The sequence below is a fragment of the Kogia breviceps genome, chromosome 1 (genome assembly GCF_026419965.1).
Source record: "Kogia breviceps isolate mKogBre1 chromosome 1, mKogBre1 haplotype 1, whole genome shotgun sequence".
NCBI classification, from domain to species: Eukaryota; Metazoa; Chordata; class Mammalia; order Artiodactyla; family Physeteridae; genus Kogia; species Kogia breviceps.
This window is the reverse complement of record NC_081310.1, coordinates 194,293,560-194,319,697: the sequence shown is the minus strand read 5'-3', so window position 1 is coordinate 194,319,697 and position 26,138 is coordinate 194,293,560. Positions and strand designations below refer to the sequence as shown.

Sequence of the window (26,138 nt, the reverse complement as noted above, 5' to 3'; positions counted from 1 at the left end):
CGCTGCCTGGAATTCACCAATCTGTCTGCTTGAACAGCAACTGCCACATAACATCTAACATTCAAAGCCACCATCCTTCCAGTTACAATCCTGGATCACACCATCTGTGGTTCTGGCTTGGCTCTCTCTCGGAGCACGCTTTGCTAGGTTGTTTAGACTAGGAATTCTCAGTCCTACTGCCCCATAATTCCTCCCTCTGGGGTGGGAGGGTGGAGTAGGCCACTGAAGCAGCACGTGTCTTCCCAAGAACACCTGGCTGTTCCCCACCCGTGAAAGCACGGTATGGTTAACACCAGGCAAAGGGCTGGGTCCTCTCTCGGATGACACCCACACAAACTCAACACAGCCCCCAGACGCACACCCCATGCGGGGACAGCTGTCTGCAGAGAAGCAAGTTGATCCTGTACAGTTCCCGAGGTAGCCCCGTTACTTCTAGAAGCAGTGAGGGCCAGTGGTGAGCTGAGCTGCAAGGGTCTCCCGATCTTTCCTTCCAACAAAATCCATGCTTACACAGAACCATATCTGACAAACATGCATCCCAGGAGAATGCCCGTTCATTTAGACTTTCTTCCTAAAGAACGCTCTGTCCAGTCCATTCATTCCCATTTCAACAGAAACAAGTCAGAATGTTTTTCAACTCCCCTTTGATACTTCCCTGCAAAGAGACGGGAGCACCCCTTTCTCAGGAGATAGGCAATAATGAATGCTTTTAGAGGAGGCTTCCTCCAAAAAATTCAAAATGCATCTGCGTCAACAATTGCCTTTTACCTCGCAGGGAAGGCCCGGGGACGCGTCCACGTGTTACAGCTGGGATATAGGTGGAGCCCAGAGGTGGGGATGTGGGCCAGGCAGCACAGTTCAATAACCAGGGCTGAAAGTGGCCTCCACTCCATGCTGCCACTGGAACGGTCCTCGGGGAAGCCCTACTCTGGATCTGTCTCCCTGCATTTGGGAACAAATCCCTAAGTGTCTCTGGGCCTCCCGTTTCCCCACTGGTGAAACGGGACAACTCCCTGTGTCTTTCTCCGAGGGAACTGATGAGAAGAAACGGATAGTAGAGGTGGTGTGCCTGGAGTCTCTTGGAAGGAGGGCACTGGGTAAACTCATGGGGTTTCTGCCATCATGATTCTTCATGTTGCACCCCAGCCACTACGGCGGGGGAGGGGGCTCAGCGTTGACAGGGTGGGGAGGAGTGGGGCCTCAGCTGCAAGACCTTTCCTATGCCCAGCAGAGGTCTTCAGGCAGTAGCCTGTCGTGCCTGGGGAGGTGTGTGTGCACACCCGCTCGGGTCCACAGGCACCTGGCTGAACGCAGCCCACGGAGCCGGAGCCAGGCGGTTTTCGGGGGCGCCAGTTGTTAAGTAACCCATCCTGGACTGAGACTATTCTAGTTCCGGTGCTCAGGCGTGCCAGGACCCTGAGGGAGGGGCTGCGTCAGTAAGCCCATCCTTCTGCCTCCAGGCCTGAGGGGGTTCACGGGACATGGGTCTTCCCAGTGCTGGGCAAACCAGGGCGGGTGGTCACTACATCGCTGACTACATGGAGTGACAGCTGGAAACTGCTCCCGAAGCCCCTCCTTCTCGGGTGTCAAGAGAAGCTCTCCACCTCCTGGGGGCACTGCCCACGTGGGGTGGGAGGTCAGACTGGAGCCCCTCCCACCTTGGGGATTTGAAGAGCTGGTCCCCGTTATTGAAAGGGACCCTGAGCATACATGGAACGTGTCCTCCCAACTCAGCAGGCCAGGGCGGAGCCCCAGAGGAGCCAGGAAGCAGGGCCCGGCCTGAGGTTCAGGGGAGCCCCCTGGTCCAGAACTGTTTTGTCCAAGCCACTCGGATTTATCAGATGAGCACGGCCTCCCAGCCGGCCCCCTGGTATAATCCTTTCATTAATTTACTATTCGATGGGAAATTACTCCTTACCCAGGAATATAAGTTTTCATCTTATTTTAAGTTAGATTCTTAAAGCAATTACCCAGGCATCTGGCGATGACTTCACCACTGCGGCCAGGCCCTGGAGAGGAGAAGGGCGGCCCTGAAGCTGCACAGACCCCTGGCTCCCGGCCCCGAAGGGGAGTTCAAGGAGAACTGGGAGCCCCTAAACAACCGTCTTGGGTCCTGGGAGGGAAGTGGGGGGCACACCGTCATCTCTGATATTTGCTGTTTGTGAAAACACTCCTCTCTAGCACCACCTGCCCCATGAACCTACTGGTGACAGTTGCTGAAAAGCCTCAGCAGCTGGTGCCGTGGGAGCATTTTCTATTTTTAATTGTTTGATCGGAATATTAACTCATTTAGGACTGTTCCCAAGACACACTTCCCGGCCAGAGGGTTTCCCCCATTCCCCACACCTTCTTCTCTCCCTGTCCGGTCAGAAATCAACTTTGAAGTTAATAACCGAATGCACAGACCTCTGCAAGTTTGCAAAGGATCAACACACCGGAGAGAAAGAGAAAGATGGTCCTCGTCGGCCACAGGGTGGCCCCAAGCCATCCTCTCAGCCACCAGGCAGGGGAGGTGGCTCAGACACCCAAATGCCCCGCTGCTCCCGCCTGACCCCACTTTTCCTGGCCAGCCTCTCCCTCTCCCCTCCGGTCGGCCCCCCACTGACCCAGTCTGCTCACTTGTCAACCTCAAGGGCGGGGATGCTCAGGAGGCTCCCAGGGAGGGGGCGCTGGGAGGGAGGCACGTGGCCCTGGGCTCAGAGGGGCCGGGCCAGAGGCTGACTTTCCTTTCAGCTTCCACTTCCCAGAGGGAGGGAGAGAGGGCAGCCTCTCCACGGAGCCACAGGAGAAGCTGCCAGCCAGTCCTCCCCGGCCCAGCCCCCGATGGGAGAGTCACCCTGCTCAGCCTGAGCTAAGTGTCGCTCCCCGTGCTGCTGAGGACAAACCTAACCCCGGTGGCCCCCTTACCCGTCCTCGGAAGGCCCCCGACCCAGCACTGGGGCCACTTGGCCTCTTCGCCCTACATGCCCTTGGCCCCCCTGCCACGCTATCCCCTCTCAAGGTCACAGGGCTGTCCACACCAGGAATATTTACTCACCAGACTGGCCCTGTTAGCAGCACTCACCACAAATATGCTTTCTGATAAAGTTGGCAGAAAAAAGTTCTAGAGCTGGAAACAGTGTCAGAAATCATCCCCCACCCGCACAGTGTGAGGCTGCGAACAGGTCACACAACCAGCCGGCCAGAGTCCTGGGGGAGGCTTTTGTCGCTCTCACTTTTCTCCTTCCTGTTTTACTTCCCAACATACAGCCTGTTGCCAGGGGACCAAGGGCTGGGGATGGCTCTAAGCTCGTACTGGGTCTTGGCCCCCAAAGGGCGCAGCCCAGAGGCAGGCGCGTGGGGAGCGGCCCTCTGTTTCCTCCTGCCAGGAGCTCTCTCAGTGGCCTCTGGAGGACGAGGCCGGGAGGCCTCTTACCTCGGCTTCTCTCTGGGCCGTCTCACCTCGCTGAGCCCCCTTCCCACCCGCCCGCCCTTCCTCTGCGCACATGGGCTTTAATGTTTTTATTACCTGTTTGACTCACTGCCTTATTGCTTCTCCCCTTAATGGGGCCGTAACCGTGGAAACAAGGAATAAACGGCCACCAGAAAATGAGATGATTAAACAGGTCACCCTGGCAAAACAAACTCAGCCAAGGAACCTCTGGGGGTGGGGAGGGTAGGCTCCTCCTCCCCTCAGCCTCGGCCAGAAGGTTTGGACCAGACCTGGGACCAACGTCCCCATGCCTGGAACTGGGGCAGATGCAGTGGGGCGCCCCCTGCCGGGCAGTGGGACACCTGGTCTATCCCTCCCCAGGCTCCCCTACCTCCCAGGCAGCCCTCCTGGCTGGCCTTGGGCCTTGAGCTCTTTGGCTGAGGGGTGGCAAGGAGGAAGGCACGGGCCTAGAGGGAGACGAAGAGCAATGCCAAGGAGAAGATGCACTTCCTGGTGACACAAAGTTCTAGAATTCGCTCCCTGCTGGCTTCCTGGATTCCTCCTGCTTTCTCACTGGGCTGGAGTCCCCCACCCGATGCATCTCCTGCTCTCACGCAGCATATTCCCCACCCCCCCCACCTCCAGGGGCCCCTTAGTTCATGGAGAAAGCCCTATGCTAAAAGGCCAACGTATGTCAAGGTTCAACTCGGGAAGCTTTCCTCTGGGAATCCCTGGTCCTTGGAGCCACACAATGGGTCTGCGTGGCTCCAAAGCCACATCCTGGACCAACCTGCTCCCACAAAGCCTCAGGTCAGAAGGCTACAAGAGAGGGCCCTCGTGACTTCAGGAAGGACTCCTTGGCCCCTTGGCACTGGCCAAGACTGTGGGTCCAGAAGAGGCCCCAGGAGGCAGCCCATGGGAAGCTCTAAGAACAGACCCCACAGCCCGATCAGGAGCAGCCCAAACACCACGCCAGGGGGCAGAGGTCCAAAGCCCCGGCAGCGTGGGGTAGGCCTTCGTACGAGCCACCCCTTCCTTCTGGCCTTACTCCCTGCACTGCGCCTACCCAGCTGGAGGGGTCCTGGGGCTGTGAGCAGGACCTAGAAAGGATGAGCATGCCGTAGTGAGGTCCGCTGCACGGAGACGGAGACGGGCAAGGGAGGAGATAGAGGAAAGCCCTGGACCACCCACTGGCTACTGCCCCTGTCCCCTCCAGGGCAGCAGACTGCGTGTGCAAGTGTGACCTCACGGCAAGAGCCCCCCCGCCCCCAAACCCAGTCATGGTGAGCAGCTAATGGGCCATCCAGCGCTCAGGCCTACCTTCATCCTTACGCCCACTTTCCCCCTTCGTGTCATCCCTCACCCCAGCCCCACTCCTTCCTGTAAACCAGGCGTAGAAAGCTCTCGAGGAGCGAAAGCCCGGGTCCCAAGGGAATCACCAAATGTTTCCTGCCTGCCTCCTGCTGCCCCCACTGAGAAGCTGGCGAGGCAGCTGGCGAAGAGGCACACGAATCAATCAATTCCACCAGCACTAATTCCACCAGCGGGAAGGCGCGAGACCAGCCCTGTACCGCGCACCGGGAGGAGATGTGAACGCAGAGCTAACTCTAATGATGGCCACCGTTACAAAAAGCAGCAGCGGAAGAAAGCAGGGTCCCCGGCCTTGGTCTCTTGGGGCAGAGGGTACAGAAGCCTGAGTGCCGCCCTGCCACACCGACGTCATGGGTATAACTAGATGCTCAGAGCAGCAGGCCCCCAGCCAACCTCTGATCTCTTGTCTCTTTCCAGGGCCAACTGGGTGTGAGGTGGCAAAGGGGGAGGGGCAAGAAGGTAGGCAGGAGGGTCTGGCTTTAGGGAGCTGGGGGGCCTGGGCCAGAAGAGGCAGAAAACTGGTTGCACAATGGGAAGCAGACGGGGCGGTGGGCTGTGGGGTGGAGGAGGGAGAGGAGTACAAGGCAAGAGAGAAGAGGCTGGTGGAAGTCTAGAAGGTGTGGGTGATACAGGAAACATCGTTTGCCTATCTCTATCTGTCCCAATACCTCCCATCCTTTGTCAAGTTCAAAGACCACTCCTTCACAAAGCTCCCTGGGCTCTCGGCCCCAGCACGCCCACCTGGTGTGACAGATAAACGCACCTGTCTCCCTCCACCAGGCAGACCCCAGAAACCTGGGAAGGACCAGGCGGCCTTCATTTCTGCAGCTCCTACAGCAGGTGCTCCCCAGTGCTTACTGAAGTGCAGCCCTCACTACTTGCATGGGATTTCCTCCCCTTCAGGGCACGATATGTCCTGATGAGTGTGGGGTATGAGGGTGCTACGCTGCGGTCAGGCAGCCAGAGGGGTGAACGCTGGACCACCAAGCTGCCACTTCTCCCAGTCAACCCCGGAGAAGCGGTCTCCTCTCCTCTGCTCGCTGGGACCACCAGCCCTCCCCCTCCTCCTCTTCCCTGGCTCCTTGCTCTTCCTGCTGTACTCTGGCCCAGCTACCCCGGAACAGCTGCTGCTTGCCTTGGGGACCCACAGGCTGTAATTACTACAGAGCAACTTCCTTCCCCCCGAAGATGAGGAGGAGGAGAAGGAAAAGGAGGAGCAAGAGGAGATGTGGTAGCAGCCAGGGCGGTCAAGGTTTAAAAACCAGCTCAGGGAGCACAGTGTAAAGGACAAGCCTTGGGGCCTGGGGTGGGAGAGTGAGAGGGTGGGGAGCAGGGGTAAAGAAATGGCCCGACTCTTCTAAGAACGGTGGGCCAGGCAGAGGAGCCTGACGGAGGGGGCAGGCCCATCACTAACCTGGCAGGGCCCAGGAAGAGGAGGAGCCTGCGCCCAGAGCCTCCTGGGTCCCACCCAATCCTCTGCCCAGGGACTTGAGCCAGGGGCAGCAGCTTTAATGAGGAGATGCTGCTGCCGTGACTCAGCCCTCCGAAGGTGCCTCCATTTATTTTATTTTTCCATCATAAAAACCCAAGCTGCAACTCAGCCAGATTCCCTGGCTCTGGGGGATGGGGGGAACACCAGCAGTGACGGCGAAGCCCTCAGAGAGGTCTGACTAACTGGACCCCGTGCCCTTCTTAGACAGGAGAGTTAATGGGGTCCCCTGGCCGATCCCCAAGGGAAAAAGGGCCCGGGATGGGGTCCCTCTAGGGATCTTTCAGACCTGCCCTCACTGCCTCTGCCTCCTGTTGGAGAATGGCTACTCCAGGCCTTATATCCAGAGTTTTGCTCTGTTATCTCATAACCAGTGCCAGGGCTGGTTCAAGGGGACCCTTCGCAATCCAGAGCTGCCTGTCTCGAATGCTTTCTTCCAAAGAGAAGGTGCAAATGTGTGCTTCTCACCTCGTCCACTCAACCCCGTCCCCCAAGATGTCCCACTGAACCCTCTCAGTAAAATCAGGTTGGGAGCTGGAGAACCAGAGACCTTAAAGGTCATGTGATGCTCACGCCCCTCCAGACGTCACAGCCAGCCTCTGTCTGAACGGTACCAGGAAACTCGCGAGTTCGGAGACAGCTCATTCTGTCCTTGGCTCTGACTGCTCCTGCCTGCCAAGATGGCACCGAAGCACCTACCCCCTGCAGCAGACTGGCAAAACCGGTGCCCAACCTGACCGTAGGGACTGGCCCCAGCTTAGACTGGTTGAGTGGGTGTACCTGGCTAAGGAAAGGCTCGAGGAAGAAAAATTGAGGACAACCGGCTCTGGCCCGAACTCAGCATGGACTCTCTTCCTCCAGAAAGAGCACAGGAACCTTCCCAGGCCCCAGTGTGGCCAGAGCCAGCAAGGTTCCTGGAAGCCTCCACCCCTGGCCAGGCCCTGGCCTTGAACCGGTCGCTCACAGCAGTCCTGAGAGTCTGGAGGTGGGCTGACACTCAGAGCAGCAACTTTGGGTTGGGGAAGGCAAATTCTTTGCTCCCTGGGGTCAGCTACTGCCTGGAAGAAGCCTGCGGCCTTTCCCCTCCCCTCCTCGAGACTGTCCGCGAAGCACGTGGCCAGCATGTGGACGTCCCACTCCAAGAACCAGGCTACTAAGCCAACATGTCTCAGCTCCCTTGACCCCATCCCTTGACCCCTGGCCTCGTCCACAGCCGAGGCTGGGGCCAGGATACAATGTGGGGTGCGGGTGGGGGGGTAGTCTGTATGCAGTGTAAGGGGGTCCAGGCCTGGAGTCCCAGCAGAGCTTATCCCAGGGGAAAAGAAGCAGGCCTGGCTCAGCGAGCAGCACTGGTTCCTCCCCCCGACTCACCTCGACAACACAGCTACAGCCACAGTGCCAAGTGGGCAGTGGAGCCCCTCATGGCTCCCCCTGTGGTCCCTGGGCAGCCCTTTGAACTTGATCTCTTGCCTGTTTGGCCCTCTACCTGGCAGAGCCTACCTTGGATCCTCTGATGGACAGCTCCAGCCCTGGACAGCCCCTCCCCCTCTCCTCAAGACCTCCCTAGGGAGAGCGGAGGGGTGGGGGTGGGGGGGCAATTACAACCAGATCCTTAAGAATCAAGGGCAAGTTCCTTCTCCGAGCTCTACTGCTGTTTCAAAGCCATTTTTCGACCTGGCCTCCAGTTTTTTTCAGGGCCTAGGAATCAGCCTAGCGGGGCCTAATCCTGGGGAGCTTCCCAACTGCAGCATGGATTTACCTGTGTCTGAAAGCTTCCCCCCTCCTCCCCTGCCCCTCCTGACTCCCTCCCCCAGGGAAATCACTCTAAAAGGGCCTAATGGAACTATGTCCTCCTCTCTTCCTCTCTCTCCTCCCTCCCTCCCTTTCTTTCTCTTTCCTTTTTTTTTTTTATTAGCATTTGTGGAATTTATTCCCAAACTCTCCTAATCTTCCGTACACAACCATTTGATTTGCATAACCCAACCCCCTCTCATAAAAACTGGCTGCTAGTTTAATTAAAAAATGTAAATTTGCTGTCATCTCGGGGCCTGGTGAATTAGGACGACATCGGCATTTTTTATTGCTAAAGACGTCCAGATTGATCCAGCCCTTGGCTGAACTATGGTGGAAGAAAAGGGGTCCTCATGGCCCCTGAGGGTCTTGAGGTCCTGCTGTCCCCTCCTGAGAAGCCCTGGTTCTCCCACCACTGAACTACTTATGGCTGCAGTGCTTCAGAACCTAGACCTGGAGTGACATTAACCCACGACCCAACGCTTACTGGGACCCTGGTGCCAGCAACCCTTCGGGGCCTGTGTCTCCAGCCTTGTACTGTGCTAGAGAGGCCCTCGGCAGAAGCTGCCTGTGGTCCCCCAAAAGAATAGAGCCCCTCATCACAGCAGCAATGAGTCCAGGCCAGAAACGAGGCCCCTGGCCCTGGCTGTGTGCAGAAGTACATCCCAGAGGTTGAGGAAAGAGGAGATGAGCATGCAGTGAGCCCAGAGACAGGCTCAGAGGGGGATCTCAGAGCTCCCCACTTGCTTCCCTTTTTTTGTGAAGAGGAGAAAAAGTGCTTTTTTTCTGAAGTTCTGAGATTAAGGGAAACTTTCAAGTTCAAGGAAAAGCCTGAGATGGTATCACCAGATGACTTCTCCAGGAAACAGTCAGAACTTTGACACCCTGGACCTCCCCTCACTGAGCGGCCAGAGTCCAGGCCTGGGTCCTGCTGGGAGGGCCCTGCTCCAGCTACGGGAGGGGCCAGCTGACCACAGGGGCCCTTCTAACTTCTAGGAAAAGTTTCCAGAGCCTGTCCCTAGAAGGCTGGGAGAAGTAAGTGCTGGGAAAGATGCTACAAGAGGTTCTGCCACCTGCAGGCCCAGGAGGCCCTCTCTCCAGTCGGGGACACCCTACGGAAGGGCTTTGGAGTCGTGCCCCAACAGCAGGTGGGTATAGGGCAGGAGGATGGACTCCAGCTCCAGCTGGCATCTGGGTTAGAAGTTGGAAGCTGAGGGCCCGACTTCCAGCCGAGTAATGCCTAGGTCCCCTGTGCCTGCCCACAAGCAGAGGCTCACCTGCCCCAGGTAGGGGGTGGTGCGTTACCACCACCGGCCCATCTATAAGGTCTGTTTCTTAGCTGGGATGGGGGAGGGCCCATTTCTGAAGAAAGGGGGTGGGGCCTGAGAGGGAGGCGATGAGACACCTGATTAGAGGTGGGTGGGGGGTGCTGCTTCTCTGTGGGAGTGAAGCGCAGGGAGGGGCAGGGTGGCAGCAGTAGCCTTAGACACCTTAACCACTTTGCCCAGCAGGGGTTGTTGCACCCTTCCTGGGCACAGAGGTCCCCAGGACCTCCACGTCGAATTCTCCAAGATCACACCTGGCTGGACACAGTATTAACATTCCTTCCCCAACAAACACACTTCCCTCCTTCCCAAAGCCGCTGCCGTGTCCTGTGACCCATCCTGGGCCCCCTTGTGCTGCCTCCTGCCCTCTCTGCCCACTCCCTTTTGACTTCAGGAGGTCAAATGTCAGCCCATGGATCCCAAGGGGCAATGCCATGAACTTGGGCCGTTATAAATAACCACTCTAACAGCCACCCATACCACCCTCTATAAATGAAACAGAAGGGTTCAGAGATCAATCTCAATGAATTATGAACCTGTTTATCACTGACTTCTTTTAAAAACATTTAGCAAGAAAACAGCGCTTTTGTCAGCCTAGGATGAGGGTCCTGGTCAAAATTCCATTTCAGTACAGAGGGCTAAGGGAAAGCCTGAAGAACGTAAAGTAAACCTCACTCTGGACTCAGATTGGAACCTCAGATAGGAAAGAGAAGAGAAATGTTGAATACAATTAGATTAAAACCAATAACACACCAAAATCTCAGCATAAACTCTGCTCCAGGCCAGCACTATGCTATGTGGAACCCTAACCTAGGCGCCATGCTAGGCCCCCCAAAACCCATTCGTCCAAATTCAGTAGTTTGTCTGGTCTACCCTCTCCCAGGGTAGGGGCTAAGGGGGATGGGAGAGAGTCCTGGGCCCCTCACTTTGAACTGATAACAGCCGCCTCATCCCACGGATTCTCAGGTGAAAAATACTCATTAGCCATAATAAGCAGCTTGATCATCCGACACAGCCTTGTCCCACATAAATTAAATTCCTTTACCTTGAGAGAGTCGCCCCGAAACCAGACTAACCGCCTTTCCCAACAGGACGCTGCTTTCAAAAACTAAACCATCCCCCACTAAAAAAATAAAAACACACACCCCACAGCCAGACACCCAGAGATCTTTGCTGGAGAAGAAAAAAAAAACAGAAAAAACACGCAGCCGTTCAAAAAACACGGAGAACAAAAAACAAAAACCCCACGAAAACCCCCTAAATCCTCTCTCTGGGTGCCCCCCAGCTCCCTCTCCCCTAGGTTCTTTCACAATGACAAGCATCAAATTAGTCACAGTCCCTAAGCAAGTAACAAATAATAACAATAATATCATCGGAAGCCTCACAATCCAGAAACCCAGGCAAAAAGCGCAGCCCGCACCGGACCCTCTCCAGACCAGCCCACCACCACCCCGCCCCGCCCCGCTCAGCTGCTACCTCATTGGGCTAAAAATAATAACTTCCGTAAAAGAACCGAAAGAAAAGTGAAAGAGCCACCCCAGGTTCCCACCGGCCGGTACCTGTACCAAGATCCATTCTCCTCTCTTTGGTCCCAAACTCTTCGAGGAACGCCAAAAAAAGAAGAGGAAAAAAAAGAAATCTGTTTAGTCTCTTGCAGTGCCCCCCACTACCCACCCCAGCTTTCCCCCTCCGCTCTCCGCACCCTCCCCCCATCGAGGGGCGGTCAAGTCCCCGGGCCTGGGGGAGAAATGAGAAGGGAGACCCGGAGGGAGAGCGAAAGTTTCTCCCTCCCGCCCCTCTCTGTCTGGCGCTCCGGCACTGCACACTCAAAGCAGATCCTCTCTGCTCTCGAGTTTATTAAACTAAAAGAGAAACTATTTATAGACGCGGCCCGGGTCCGGGGGCCCGGCCGGCCCCCGAGGCCGAGGGGCGCCCCCACCCGCGCCCGGCCCCGCTCCCGCCGCCCCCGCCCCCGGGTCGAAGCCCCGCGGCGGCGCCCCCTGCCCTCCCCCGCCCCACTCCGGTACTCACCATAGTCGGAGAGTCGAAAGCCGAATTCACTTAAATAATCAACTTTCATAATACTTAATTAATGCCTAATTGCGACTGATTACTCCCCGAATAACAAGTTGTCTTAAAGCCCTGATGTCATTGCTCCTGACGGTAACACTCAGGGTAACAGTTTGGCAGGAGGGAGCGGGCGGGCGGGAGCGGCCGGGGGCGCTGCCAGGCGTCGAGGTGATTGGCAGGGCGGCCGCGGCACCGCCTCCTCCCGGCCCGGCCCGCACCGCCCCGGCAGGTGAAAGAGCAGAGCTCGGCCCGCCCGCGCTCGCGCCCGCCCGCGGGAGGCTGGAGTGAATGGGCTCGCGCTCGCCCGCCCCGCGCCGGCTCCTTCAGGCGCGCCTCCGTCCGTTCCCGCGCGCGCTCCTCACGCGCGCGCCGTCGCCCCGCGCCCGCTCCCTCACGCTCGTGCGCGCGATCAGCGCACCGGCCCGGGCGGCCCGCCTTATTGGCTCAGCGATTGCCCCCAAACCTTAGACTTCGGAGGAGGGAGGCGGGGACTCGGCGCCCGGGGACGGGAGGGAGGGGGAGGCGGGAGGGGGACGCGGCGGTCCGAGAGGACCCGGCGGCCCGCGCTCGCGCCCCCGCGCCAACTCTGGTCGGACGCCGGCGGGCGGGCGCGCGCTCGCACGCTCTCCTCTGCGCTCCGGCCCCGCGAGCGCGACTCGATGGCGGCCGCGCGGACTCACTCCCAGGCGCCGGCCGGCCGAGGGCTCGCGGCGCGCGCAGCCGAGCAAACTTTTCCGCGCCGGCGGGCGCAGGTGTGAGCGCCGCGGGGTCGCGCCCACCGAGCCGCGCGCCCTGGTGCGCCCCCCGGGCTCTGGGTGCTCTGGAGTACCAGGCGTTTTGTTTCCTCCCCATCCCTGAATCTCCTGCTGCTGTTGGTGGTGGTGTTTTTTAGCTCTGAGGAGGAAAGACTCTGGGGCCTTGGGCCTGGGTGTCCCGGGGAACACTCGCATCGGCCACGCGCTGTTCCGCACACCGTGCCCGCCGCAGGCTTCACGAGTGCGGGGACCCCCAGGGCTCCGCTCCACCACTTTGGTTTGGCTTCGCCTTTAAATGAGACCTGGCTCCCCCGCCCCCACCCCGATTCCGGGTGGACCCCGGCTCCGCGCCACATCACTGCTCTCCAGGCCTTCCGCCCCCAGCCCCGCAGCGGGGGACGGCACCTCCTTCCTCCCTCACCCGGCCTTGGCCGCCTGTCCTCCGAGGGCCCCCACCACGGATCCGCACTGTCACTTGGGCTGCCAACCGGCCCTCTTGCCTCTGCCACCTCCCATGCCGGGCCCTGGCAGACAGGGCACAGACAACCCTCAACCAAGGAGCCAGCGTCCTGCCACCTGCCCCTCTAACATCACCGCATTTCCTGTCTGCCAGTTCATCGCTGGACCAGGGCAACTTCTCTCCTTGCCCTCCTTTCCCCTCAGAGAAAGCACTTGGGTGTATCTTCCGGTCCCCAGGTGTCCCTGCTGCAGCCAGATATGTTGAGATTCCTTAAATTTTAGTCATCTAAGTTACCCACTGGGTGGGGGGCAAGCGAGCAGGAAGGTGGGCAGTTTTGCTTGTGAAGTACCTGGATCTCACTGTCCCCAGCTCTCCCTCTGTCCCTTCTGCAGCCACCCTGCTGCCTTCCTCCCCTCTCCTGTTTCAGGGGAAGCCACACTGCCTTCAATGAGGGGAGGAGACCAGAACCCAGGCTTGCTTTTCTCTGGTCTTCGGGCAGCATTCAGCAAAATGGCGCTGGACTATTTTTGCAGCATTTCTATTTTGCAAAGGGAAGGGTCCAGGGAGGCCTTGGGGCAAGTCAGGGAGTTAACAATCTACTCTTTTCCCCACTTTCCCCTTATTTTTCTTCTCCCTTTATTTACTTATTTACTTTTTTAATTGCACTTTAGTTCCAAATGGCCTCACAGGGAGATTAGCATCCCTCCCCCGTTCGACTGCTCTCCCTGTTGCCTTCTTGGCAACCCCCATTCCTGGCTGTCACACGACCCTCTACCCTTCAGACCTGCCCCATGCCTATGGAGGACGAGTAGCTGGAGACGCCCAGGAGCTCTGAGTGTCCCCCAGTCCTAAAACCCTGAACAAGGGAGCAGAGAGCTCCTTAAACAAACCAAGCCCTGTGCTCCCCAGAGGCTGGTACAACTGCTGGCACAGGGCAACCAGGCAGCAAGGACCATGAGATTCTCCCCAGGTGCGATCTCAGAGAGGGCACTGCGGTGTCCAGGACTGCTCTGGGGTACACACATGCCGCTGGGTTCTCCCACCCATGACTGCCCAAAGCAAGGCTCACAGCTTTGGGTTGTAACAGCAGTTAGTCAAACCCAGATCCCAATCCTGAAGTGTTCTGCTTCCCCACCTGAGCAACTGGGATGTAGAAGGAAGCCTGAAGACATAGGGGTAGAAGGGTGATTCATGGGTGCATCTGAAATGTGCACGTATGGGGAGCTCCCTGCATATGTGACCCACACAGCCTATGGGCTCCCTATGAATGTCCTTCTCGGCTTCTGCTGATGGTGGTCGGGGCGTGGGAGGGCATGCCTTCCAGTCACTCACGCAGGACCAACAGGATTGGCTGCACAATAACTTGGGGGCCTCTGGTGGACAAAGGCCGGAGAGGAATGGCTGAAGGGATAGAACTGAGAGAGCCGGATGGAGCGCGGAACAGGCAGGGCGGGCGAGAGGGGCTCGCCAAGCACAGCCAGTGGTAGAGGGAGGCGTGAGCTGCCCGGAGAGCCTCAGCTCTGCCAAGACGATGGCCACAATCAGCCACTGCAGGCTTAAGAGGCTCTGCCCAAGAGCGAGGGGCCTTCCTGAGAGGCACAGAAAATGAGGCCATCTTAGCATGGTGTGATTTGAGATTTGAGAAGGCTGAGGCCGTGTCATGGAGGGGTCCCCCGATTTCTCTTTCTCTCCGTGTGTGTACTCATACCAAGGCCCAGAACCCTGGCACCTCTGAGTCTACGGCCCATTTTGCCTTGAGAGCCCTGATGTGGTAACACCTCTTCGACCCTGAGGCCAGGCCACAGTTTCTGTGCCTCGGGCCCGGGGAATGGAAAGCCCAGTGCCACAATTCCTCCTGGTCTCGAGGCCCTGGGCCCAGAGCCACCAGCTGCTCCTCTCGCACCCCACCTCCAAGGGAAAACGTGGAGCCCTGCCCGGCAGTGCCACCCACCGGGCCCCTCACACGGGTCCAGGGGAACCTGTCGGCTGTCCCAGGACAACCTTCCCTCGTTGGCTCCCGGCGCCCTCGTGTCCCCAGTTTGCCCACTCATTCTCTCTCCCTCCCGCGCCCGAGCCCGGGGACTTCTCACTCACCATCCTATTTACACAACAGGTATCTCATGCTTTATCTGCTCTCATTTTGAATTTGTAACTTTCACATAAACTTGAACAAAGCTCCTTTTGTTCCTGCACCCCACCCCAGGATCCCAATAAACTGGTTCCCTCTGAGGCGACTGGGCCAGGACACAGGAGCCTTGGCCAGACGACTGCGGGTGCATGTGCGCAAGCATGTTCGCACCTGCAGGGGAGTCCGTGTGACTGCGTGTGACTGCACTCCCCAGGCGGGCGGCGGGAGGGGTCAGGGGGAGCCTTGAGTGAGCAAAGTGCGGATGGCGAGGACGGTGGGGACAGAGGGCAGAGCCCAGATGCCGTGGCACGGTGATGGCATGGCCTGCCAGTAGGGCACGAGAGGTCGTGGGCCCCGATGGGTGGGTATCGGGGTAGGGGGTAAACGGGGATGAAGAGGAAACAAAGAGCGGAGAGGCACAGCAAAGTGGGTGGCGGAGCGAGGGGCTGAGGCCAGGCTCGAGCTAAGTGTAAGGCAGATACAGGGATCGCATTATGGCGGTCTAGGGGCTGGCACGGCCGCACGCTCAGCCCTGTAATCCTGTTAGCCAGCAATCTCCATTCCGAAAGAGCTTCATTTCTTTGTGAATATTTGTAAACTAGATATCTAATGGAAAATTATAGGAAAATTATAGTGAAATTCATGACGGAGAAATCCGATTATCCCTAATTCAATTATGCCATCTTAGCCCACACAGCACATTTCCCATTTTTTTCCCATAAATACCGATGCCAGGGGTCCCGGTAATCAAATAAAATTGAAAATCATCTTCCCATTAAATTCAATTAGCTGCAATTTCTAAAGCCTATCAGAGATTTTAATTACTAAATTATAAAATTCTCCAATGCTAAATTGAAACCAAAAAAATTGCACATCCTTATATTTCAGAGAAAAAAAGGGGGGCCAGCAAAATCCTCGGAAAATGCCCTACTCCCTGTGCCCAGCTCCAAGGCAGGTTCCCCACCTGGAGGGACAGCACACCGCTGCCTACTTGCCAGGTTGAGGACGAAGCCAGCGGGGCAGAGGAGAGGGCCCTGGGGGTGGGGTGGGGCTGAGGCATATTAATTTAACAGAGGGGCAAAGCACACCTCCAACCCCAAGCAGCTGGAGCTGGGCTGGCCCCTAGAGAGGACTCGCGTCCTCACTGGCTGTCCTGGCTCCTGAGATGCCCTCAACTTTGTCCCCCACGGAGAGTGAGGTCTATAACTGCTACCTTCTTGGCCCGTGGACATGGCTCGGGCCCAGGTCACAGCTTGGCCTCAGGGCAGGAGACCAGAGGCAGCCGGCTTCTTACTCAGTGGCTGGCTCTCTGACCACCCAGCCGGGCCCCCAGATGGCCTGGGCTGGGTCAGAGGTGGGAGTAGGACGGAACCCGATGTTGAGGGTGGCCAGACATCACGGGAGGGTTCCGTGGCCCCAAGCCTTCTCCAGAGCATTCCCAGGAGCCATGGGTCCTGGCTGTGTACCAGCCTCCTGAGAGAAGAGCTGGGGATGGACATGGCCCAAATTTGGCCTCTCCCTATACTTCCAGCTCATTCCTCGTTCTTACCCTCTTCTGGGAAGCTGACGGCTGAACTGGCCAGAAGGAATACCCTTGCCCCGCGGGAGAGCTCTCTCTTTCGCCCCCATCTCCTTTTAGGGAAGTGCTGGCCATAACCACCACGGTAGCCCCTCCTCTCTCACCCCCCCTGTGCCCCCGCACCCGCAGGCCACTTACCCCACTCTAAAGCCTGCTCTAGGAGTCAGAAGAGCCTGGGGAGGTGGCACCGGTGGTAGCATAAAGGGACCCTAGATCTGAAACCCAAGGTGGGTGGCTGGGTGGGCAGCTGCTGGGCCCAGCAGTTTCAGGGCAGCCAGGAGCTGAGCTGCCAGCAGCCAAGCTGCCAGCAGCCCAGCACCCAGGGAGCAGGGAGCAGGTTTAATTTGCCAGGCAGTCAGGAGTGCCAGCAGGGGAGGCACCCGCAAACAAAACAAAAACAAAAAAGTTAATTATCTTTGGCTTTTTCTTAATAAATATCCAAACTGGCCCGGCCGGATCCTCCGCTTTGGAGGGAGAGAGAAGAAGGAGGAAAAAAACCCCAAACCAAATCCAACAGACTCATTCTCTACCTTTCCCTTTGTCTCTCATCCTTGTATTTATGTCTTATCAGAGGCAGCAACAGTTTCACATTAATTCCCAACGTTTGCAAACGCAAGAGTGTGGTCACAAAAAGTTGTTTTGTGTTGTTTTGTTTTTTTAAAGTTTTGAGGTGGGAAAGTGGGCATGTGAAGAAGAAAGAGGCAGGCAGGAGGAAAAAAAGGCGAGAAGGAACAGGACAGAAGCAGAGGGAGTGAGAAAAAGACAGAAGGAGAGAGAGAGAGAAGAAAAAACAGAGAAAGTGGGATGCGGGGAACTGAGCTCGCTGCGCTGCCCCCAGGGACATGGCCCAGCCTGTGGCCCCAACCTGGGGAGGGACCTCTTCTGGAATGTTATGTTGGCATTTTATTTCAGTTACAATTATCAGCTACAGGAAATAATGGGGATTTTTCATCTTAAAGCTCCAAACCACCTAGGTCTCATTGGCCACTTGGGCTCCCCTGCTGCTGCGAGTTCGTGTGGCAGCCCTCCCTTCCAGGAGCTTGGCTGGGGAAGAGGGGAGGCTGGCTGTCCTTCTGAGGCGTGTGGCTTTTTCTACGTGGAATCCCAAGTATACCTGGGGAGAGAGATGCGTGTTGCCACCTGGGCCTATGTGTTTGGATGGTGCTCATACAGTCCTGAGCCCATGCTGTTAGAAACATCTGGTAGGGCACGTGGTGGGGGGTAGGCGGCCAGGACATCGGGCAGTCCCTCACGGAGCACGGGCACTGGAGTCCCACTACCTAGGTTCAAACCCCTAGCTCTATCTCTCACCAGCTGTGCAACCTCAGTCAAGTCACTGAGCCTCTCTGAGCCTCCATTTTCTCAGCATCAAAGTCAATAATAATTAGTGACTGCCGAGGGCTGAGGGTTGGGGAGAATGGAGAGTGACTGCTAATGAGCATGGGCTTTCCTTCTGGGGTGATGGAGATAGTCTAAAATTAGATAGTGGTGACAGAGGCACAGCCTTGGGAATATACTAAAAACCACTGAACTGTATACTTGGCATGTAAATTATGTCTCAATAAAGTGGTTATAAAAAAGTGGGGATAAAAAGGGGGAATGATAACAGCACGTACTGCATCGAGCTGTCATAAGGGCATACAGAGCACATAGCCTAGCACAGAGGAACACTCAGTAAGGACTCACGAGTAGTCACTCGTATGGATCGCGGAGGATGGGCTGGCATCCTGGGGCCTGGGCTCTTATCCGTGAACTCATACTGCTGGGGCTTCCAAATGTCTACCTGGGGCCTTGGGGCCGGGCCAGCAGGTTGTCAAGCAGCTGAGCTGCCCGCCCCCGGTACTTGGTTGGGGCTCCTGGGCGACTGCTCCCTGGCAGGGATGGGAGGGTGCATGGCCCTCCTCCTGCCTCCCCTCCCGCGTCCCTGGAGAGGAGGCTGCCCACCGTGGCGGGCAGACTCTCTGCTCACTCTCCCCGTCTCACAGAGCACTCATATTTTCCATGTGCAGCAGACCGTGAATTCACCTTCATACTAGTTACAGGGTTATTTAGCTTCTCCTGACACTGACAATCACCAAACTTTAATTCGCTGCTTGGTTTCTCCCTGCTGCGCTCTCTGCCCACCCCCAAAATCACTGGGAGAGGATGGGAAGAACCTAGCTCTGGCCCCCTCTTGCCAAAGCCTGCCCTTCGGAGTGATGGAGTGATGGGAGGAGGGGGGTCGGTCACAAGGAGAAGACGATGTGGGCAGAGAGCAGAGAGAGGGCAGTTCGGGGGAGAAGAAGTAGCACCAGGGCTAAGGGGAGCTTCCATCCTGCTCCTCTGGCGTGACACTAATGTATTCAACCTGATGTCCATCCCGTTCTGAATGAAGACTCAGCTGACTGGGCTGCGGGTCTGAGGGCTGGCAGCCCTGGCCAGGACCTCCGGGGCCAGGACTCACTGAGATCCCAGGACTAGGCAGCTGGCACGGGCTGGCTCCTCTGCCTGATGCTGGACGAGCAGGTGCCCATCTGGGAACTCACCAGAGGCAGCCCATTCTTACCAACCTGAGAAGCCAGCTCTCATTTCCTCCCGCCTCTCTCGTGCCAGTCTCCGGTCAGGCCAAGCCCTCCTGCCCCGTAGAGGTTTCTCTCTGGCTTACAGACCTGTTGCCGGGATCACGTCTCTCTTCCTTTGATAAAGCCGGCCGGGGGGGGTGGGGGTCTGCTCAAAGCTACTGACAAGCATCAGATGAGAAACAGAGACTGAGACGTCGCCCACCAAGGATCCCAATCACACAATCCTGGGAGCAGTGCAGGAGACAGGGCCCAAATGTGGCCACGAGTCTGCTTCCTCGCCCAGTGGGAGGAGCCGCTGCGGCCCTGAGCACCCCGGCCGGCCCCAGCAGGGTCTTTGTCTCTCTTCCCTTGCCTTCGGCAGGTCCCCTTCTTTCTGTCTCCTCTGCGCTCCCACACCTTTCCAGGAGTGGGCCCAGCTTCCAGAAGATCCAAAGAGGCCTCTGGTTAGCTCAGGGGCCAGGCAAGCCCAGAGGTCTCAGACGCTTCCTCCCAGCTACTCTCCACCTCCTGCAGTGGTCACCACCACCTTTCTGCAAAGCCTCCCGGGCGAGCGAGGTTTCCTCTGAGGACCATTGGGTGGAAACAGGGGACTCTCTTATTCGCCGAATCCAAGCTGGCTCCATCAGCCACTCATTGGGCGGAGAGTCCCAGGAGCAGAGAGACTCACAAGGCAAGGACCTGGGGGACTTGCAAAAGCAGAGGCAGGGCCAGGGGCAGAGCCAGGAGGGGAGAGGCTGGGAAATCCACGGGTGGGTCCAAGCTCTTGCCTGCTTCCTCCCAGCCCTATTCCACTGCCCCACCCCTGCTGTCAGGGGAAGTGGCCATGGTGGCCTGGGCGAGAGAGATGTCAACGGGAGCGATGGCAGAGATGGGAGAAGGGGCTTGTTGACTGCAAACTGTCCATTATGGCTCAGATTATAAGCATATTGCGCAGGGCTCTCTGCACGATGCCGAGGAAATCCAATACGCTGAAAGGTTAATGCAATCAATTAGGGTGACAAGGAAGTAAAGTAAAGCCTTCGGAGTAGATGAAAAGGAGAGAGAGGGAGAAAGAAAGAGCGCCATGGAGTTGGCGGTGGGAAGGTGAGGAGGAAGAGAAACGAACGGGATGCAGAGAGAAGGCTTGGAGGGGAAAACAGATCTACAAAAGGCCGGGAGCCCGTGAAAAGAGGACAGTAAGATAGCCGGCGACAGAGCAGCAGGAAAGGGCAACGGGTGAGCGGTGCGGGGACCCGGCTCCCAGCTCGTCTCAGACCTCTGACTGCTGCACAGCTTCAGTTTCCTTCCCGCTCCCCCCTTCCCCCTCCCTGCCAGCCTTTCCTCTAGGGCTTGGAGCCTGGCTCCCGGATTAGCTCACAGCGCTAGCAGTGTGCAGCCTTGGTCCCTGCCCCTGTACTGAGCATGTGCCCACCATGTGATGTCCAGGGCCTTCTCCACAGAACTGCAGACTGGGTCCCAACTGCCCCAGAATGGGCCCAAGTTCAGACCCGGACTCTTCCCTTGGCTTGCTTTGCTCTCAGCAGACCCCACAGCTTTCCCCTATGCATCCTAGTTCATATTTGCAACAAGCCTGCAAAGCAGAGAGCGTGGTGGTCAGGGCTCCGTTTTACAGAGAGAGAAACTGGTGCTCGAGAGGTTATGCGACTTCCCAGGGCCCTGCAGCAGACATGGAGGACCCGGGACCGACCTGAGAACTCCAGTGACTCCCAGTCCACCACCCGTGCGGCATTTTCTTCCACGGCCCTCGCTCAAGCGAGGAGCCTCAGCTTCTCCAAGGTGAGGGACTCAGTGGTCCCGGGGCAGGGGTTGGGGGCTGCATGGAGCCTGCCTAGGGATGACTGCTGGCTCCTACATGCATGGTGGAGACCCAGGCTCTGGCAGGTGAAAAGGAATGAAGGAAGGAGGGAACGCAGGCGCTACCTACTTGTCAGGCCCCGGGCTAGACACCTTCGGCCCCATTAACTCACTCGCTTGTCTCAATAACCCTGCAAAGTAGATATTCTGCTCACATTGCAGAAGAGGAAACTGGATCTGAGAACTCGCTAAAGGCTACAGGATGGAGACACAAGGCTCCTGGATGCTGGGAGCAAGAGATCTGAGGAAACAGTGGCTGTCAAGGAGAGCACAAGCCGGGACTTCTAGGTAGGTGGGACTGAGCAGGAGATGAGGTCCTACAAAGAATAGAGAGAGAAAGGGCAGCCCCAAAGGGACCAGGACTGCAAGCAGCCCCGCAACCTCAGGGACAGGGCTCCCTGACAACCGCCCGGGCCCCTCAGAGCAAGACACGAGCACAGAGCAGGATGATGGTTGCACGGCACTGTGAACGTACTTAATGCTAGGGAACTGCACACTTAAAAATGTTTACAGTGGGGCTTCCCTGGTGGCGCAGTGGTTGAGAGTCCGCCTGCCGATGCAGGGGACACGGGTTCGTGCCCCGGTCCGGGAAGATCCCACGTGCCGCGGAGCGGCTGGGCCCGTGAGCCGTGGCCGCTGAGCCTGCGCGGTTACAATGGTAAATTTCATGGTGTGCATATTTTACCACTGGAAAAAAAAAAAAAGAGCCGAGGGCAGGAGCCAGAAACCCCAGAGGGAGAGACAATAAACTTTTCCTATAAAGGGCCAGATAAATATTCTAGACTTTTCAGGCCAAACATGCTCTGTTGTAGCTACTCAGCTCCGCCATCACAGAGTGAAAGCAGCCATAATTGATATGCAGATGAGTGGGTGTGGCTGTGTTCCAATAAAACTTTATTTACAAAAACAGGCAGTGGGCCAAATTTGGCCCTCTGGTCGTACTTTGCCAAGCCTTGCTCCAGAGAATGGAAGCACCTGAGGCTGACTTTCAGGACAGAAGTAGCCAATCTGAACCTTGCCAAGAAGTGGAAGGAAGGGCTGGGCAGAGGGCTCAGGAGGAAGTCAGGTTCTCATTACCAGCAGAGGGTGGAGAAAAAGAAGGGAAAGAGAACAAGGGCTGGATGGGAAACAGATGTCCAGGAACCGGTCCATCCCAGCTCCCAGCATCCTAAGCCCTCCACTGTGCTTCAGAGTCTCAGGGATGATATGAAGGGGCGGAGAGTTGAAGCTCTCAACATGCTAGGAGTCTTTTTTTTTTTTTTTTTTTTTTTTAATTTTTATTTTTTTGCGGTACGCGGGCCTCTCACTGCTGTGGCCTCTCCCGCTGCGGAGCACAGGCTCCGGACGCGCAGGCCCAGCGGCCATGGCTCACGGGCTTAGTTGCTCCGCGGCATGTGGGATCTTCCCGGACCAGGGCACGAACCCGTGTCCCCTCCATCGGCAGGCGGACTCCCAACCACTGCGCCACCAGGGAAGCCACCAGGGAAGCCCCATGCTAGGAGTCTTGATGCCAGGAGAGAGGTGTTGGGCTCTGGCTAAGAGAGGACGGGAGTGGGGCAGCAGCAGGGTCGGGCTGGCCAGAAGGGATGCCAGGGGAGAGAAAGGCGAGGAGAGAGGCCCGGGGAGCAGAGCTGTAACCAGGGTGGTGCTGGCGGCAAAGGGAGGAATCCACAGGCCCCAGTGAGAGCGCAGGGCGCGGGCCGGGCCTGCCCTACACCGGCCGCCTCTGATCACGTTTTCAGGGCCACTGCCCGCCGGCACAGACAATGCTGGGGGAGCCTTTGAAGTCCGAAAGGGATGCCGCGGTGGGAGCCTCGCGGATCTCCTCCCTTCCCCCGTCCTCCCGGGGGAGGGGGCCAGCAGGACAAAACCCAGAGCCGGTCACAGCCGGGCCCCCGAAATGCGTGAGACAAAGGGAAAACAAACAGGTTTGGAGCCAGGCGCACGGTGCCGTGTCTGTCCCCCGCCCCGCCGAGCACGGATGATGGATGGCTGCAGCCAGCCAGCTCGCCCGCCGGGCAGGCCCCGCTATTTACATAACACTGGCGTTCCACCGGTCACCTCTGACACGGCGCTGCCTGGGGCCGAGGCCCGGTGGCCCCGAGGTTCCTCGAGCCACCACCCGAGAACTGAGACAGCCTGTGAAGGCCCGGCCAGGCCAGGGGAGCCCAGTGCCTGGGGAAGGGAAGGGCAGCAGCCTGATCTGGGCTCAGGGCCCGGGGCGTCCTCCCTGCCAGCCTCCCACGGAAGAAGGAGGAGGCCACGGGGCCGGCCGCTTCCCAGGAGAGAGGACTTCTAGGGCTTTCAAGTCCACGCAGTTACCCAAGCACGAGCCACAAGCAGAGCTTCCAGGAGAGTTGGCAGCAGCCACAGCGGGCAGACAGCACTGCGGAGAGCCGGGCACGGTACTGCCGGGTGGCTGAGCCCTGGCACCGCAGATGCCCCTTTGCCTCACGCTGCCTTGAACACATTCCACGCCCAGAGTCAGCGATCCCCGGGTCCCCAGCCCATTTCCAGCCTAAGAACGAATCTGAGACCCTTCTACTGGGGTCATCTTTTCCTGCCAGGTTCAAATGGGCAGTGTGGTTCCAATTCCCTGTCTCCATCTTCCAGACCCACCCTGGGGGCTCGGCACGACCGGGCCCAGCCCAGGGTGACACGTGTACCAGGTGCGTGGTCACCACTGTGGGGAAGGACCCACGGATCAGGGAAGGGCTCAGGCCTTACCTTGTAGCGGGTCCTAGAGGCTCCTCTCTCGCAGTGGGGGCGTCACTTCATCCTGGGGAGGGACAGAGAAGAGCCTCTTAGCCTTTCAAGGCAGGACACGTACAAGTCCCCAGTGTGTGCCCAAGGGCTCCCTGCCACCCACCAGGCCAAGGGGCTGATGCTCCAGGGTGGCCAAAAATTCAGACGCGCGGAGTGGGCACTGATCTTGGCCCATCCGAAAGGACGTGCCGACCGAAATTTGGAAATATTCAGAAAGCAGCAGGGGCTGATCACAGTGGAGGTATGGTCCTCAGGACACCCCTAACCAAAGAGAGAAAAGTCAGAGCATACTGCACACACCTCCGTGGAGGCAGAGATGCGGGGGTGCGGGTCGGGGTCCTCCCCTGGAGCTGCAGTGGCTGAGCAGCAGGGCCTGGGGACAATGACTGGATACAGCAGCACCCATCCCTCACTCTTCTCCCTTTTGGCCCCTGAAAATCTACAGCAGGTGGGTGACTGAGGGGCAGGGGTGGACCAGGGGCCAGGGCACCAGGACGCCTCAACTCCCAGGAATAGGCTGCAGACAGCACCTTCCACCCTGGGGTCCTACTGAGGAGTCACAAGCCATGCCGGGGGCCCACATGGGGAGAGGGGAAATGGCCCAGCAAGGTAGGGGGTCTTTAGCCAACACGTGACTCAGCCCAGCTTGCCAGGCCCAGGCCCTCCCGTCCAGCGCGGGAGTCTGGGGAGCCAGGTTCAAATGGGACAGACGCCTCGCGTGGACAGAAAGCCCAAGGAGCCCTCTGCCTGCTGACCTGGGCCCACCTGCTCTTGCCCGAGCCCGCCCCGCTCCCACCCCGTGGGCCTTCAGAACTCCACCCATACCCGGGAAGGGTTTTCTGCTTATTAGGGTTTCTTTTTTTCTCCCTACTCTCTCCTTTGTGGCTTATCAATGATGCAAGAGGAATAACACCAATTTCCTTAGGCTGTGTAATCCCCAAATCAGATTGGGGGGATTGCGAGAGGTGAGGTGACCTTGTACAGGGCTCTGGGAATGCCACCCAGTCCGGCCACCCGCCCTCCCGTTTCCCAGGACATATTTAGACAGATAATGCTAATTGTACTTGACGCATCCTCCTAAGGAGGGCTGGGTCCTCTGCCAGCTTTCGCTGCCTTTGCTGGGCTGCCTGGGCGGAGGGTGCCCACTGAGGCAGAGCCCACCCTGCTGGACACCGGGCTCTGGTGGGCATCGAGCAGTTGGGGGGGGGGGGTCACCCCATGAGCCTCTGATGCCCATCTGACCCAGATGGTAGGAAGCTAAGATTCTGCAGAGAGCTGGGCAGACAGAGAGAGGGGGCAGCAGAGAGGAAAGGGGAGCCCTGCTGAGATGGAAGAGGGGGCCGAGGTGGGGAGAGTGGAGAAAACAAGCAGTGGGAGAGGAGAGCTGGAGGAAGTGGAGGCCAAGCAGGGCTGGGCCGCGGGGCAAGGGAGAGAGACCCTGGGCCTCCGCTGAGAGGCGCTGGGCAGGCTTGGCTGTCAGAGCTCACAGCCCAGCCAGCTCGCCCACGGGCCCAGCAGGGCGTCATCGCGGTCCGGTCCACCCCACACCCGCCCGCCTGAGATCGCTCAAGGCACCCCGGCCAGCCTCCCTTGAACCTCCGAAGCCCCCCAACTCCACAACTCCAGTATCTCCCTTCCACCACCTTTTTCTCCCCTCCCATCCTCCCCAGCAACTGTGCATTTATTAATTCATGAGGCACTAATTAGTTCTTTGTTTAATTTTGTGTTAAACAGACTGACCAGAATGATAACGACTCACAGCGCGGTGTTGCCATCCCCAACCACCCCTGTTTTCTGACAACAAGGGAGCACGGGAGACCGGAGCGCTGAACCCAAATCCCTCAGCAGTTGCACTTCATTAAGTCAAAATGTGACAAGAAGCTTAGAGAGCAACTTGCAGATCTGATCACACAGAACAATCGGGGAGGAAACTTTCCAGGAGTTGGCTGGGGGTGGAGGAGGGATGGGGGGGGCGCAGAGATGCTTACCGTGCGGGGGCTGGGACGTGAACTGGGGTCCTGGCCCTGGGGCAGGCGGCCTGGCGGACGGGAGCAGGGAGGCTGTCTCTGGGTGGGATCTGGGACACGGGGTGGATTTTGGAACCCCCGTGGGAACCTGAGAAGTTCAACTTTCTCTCTCCATCCTGCCCACGCGTCTTCCCCTGTCACTCTTTGCCTCTCACCGTTCCCGCTGTTTGGTTCTGGCCTGTGTGAGTGAGTGACCGGGCACACCCAGGGCCTGGCAGAGAATCAGAAAGCTGCTGCAGTTAAGGAAGGATTCTGCAAGGCCGGGGGGTGGGGGGGAAACACAGAGGAGACCAGGAGCCCCAGCACTCAGGAAGGCTGGAGTTAAGTGCACCCCTTCCAGGCTAAGAAACAGAAGTAACGTGCTCAGGGATCCTGGCCAGCTACTCTCGGCCAGCTGTCCACCCGTCCACCCATTCTGCACTCATCCAATGTTCTTCAACCTAAGTACTCTGACCAGAAAACTGAGGACCAGGAGGTTGAGTTCTATGTAGAGGTACACGGGAAATCAGAAACAGAACCAGGTCTGCTTGGCTTCCAGGCTGTGGTAGCT

At 58.0% G+C, this 26,138-nt stretch overlaps 1 protein-coding gene across 8 annotated transcripts in view; it reads right to left on the bottom strand.

Moving 5' to 3' along the window:
- The window catches only part of CASZ1 (castor zinc finger 1), a 148,788-nt gene that overhangs the window by 42,461 nt on the left and 80,189 nt on the right, over window positions 1–26,138 (bottom strand). For 5 of the 8 annotated variants that reach the window (XM_067017601.1, XM_067017611.1, XM_059057729.2 and 2 more), the window contains 2 exons: window positions 23,523–23,574; window positions 10,948–10,986 (listed from right to left, as the gene is read on the bottom strand). In XM_067017601.1, the coding sequence (XP_066873702.1) occupies window positions 10,948–10,963 (16 nt within the window). In that variant the 5' untranslated portion in view covers window positions 10,964–10,986; window positions 23,523–23,574. Of the gene's footprint in view, window positions 1–10,947; window positions 10,987–11,419; window positions 11,581–23,522; window positions 23,575–26,138 lie in introns of those variants that run through there. The other 3 variants (XM_059057711.2, XM_059057737.2, XM_067017627.1) reach the window with 2 other exon arrangements.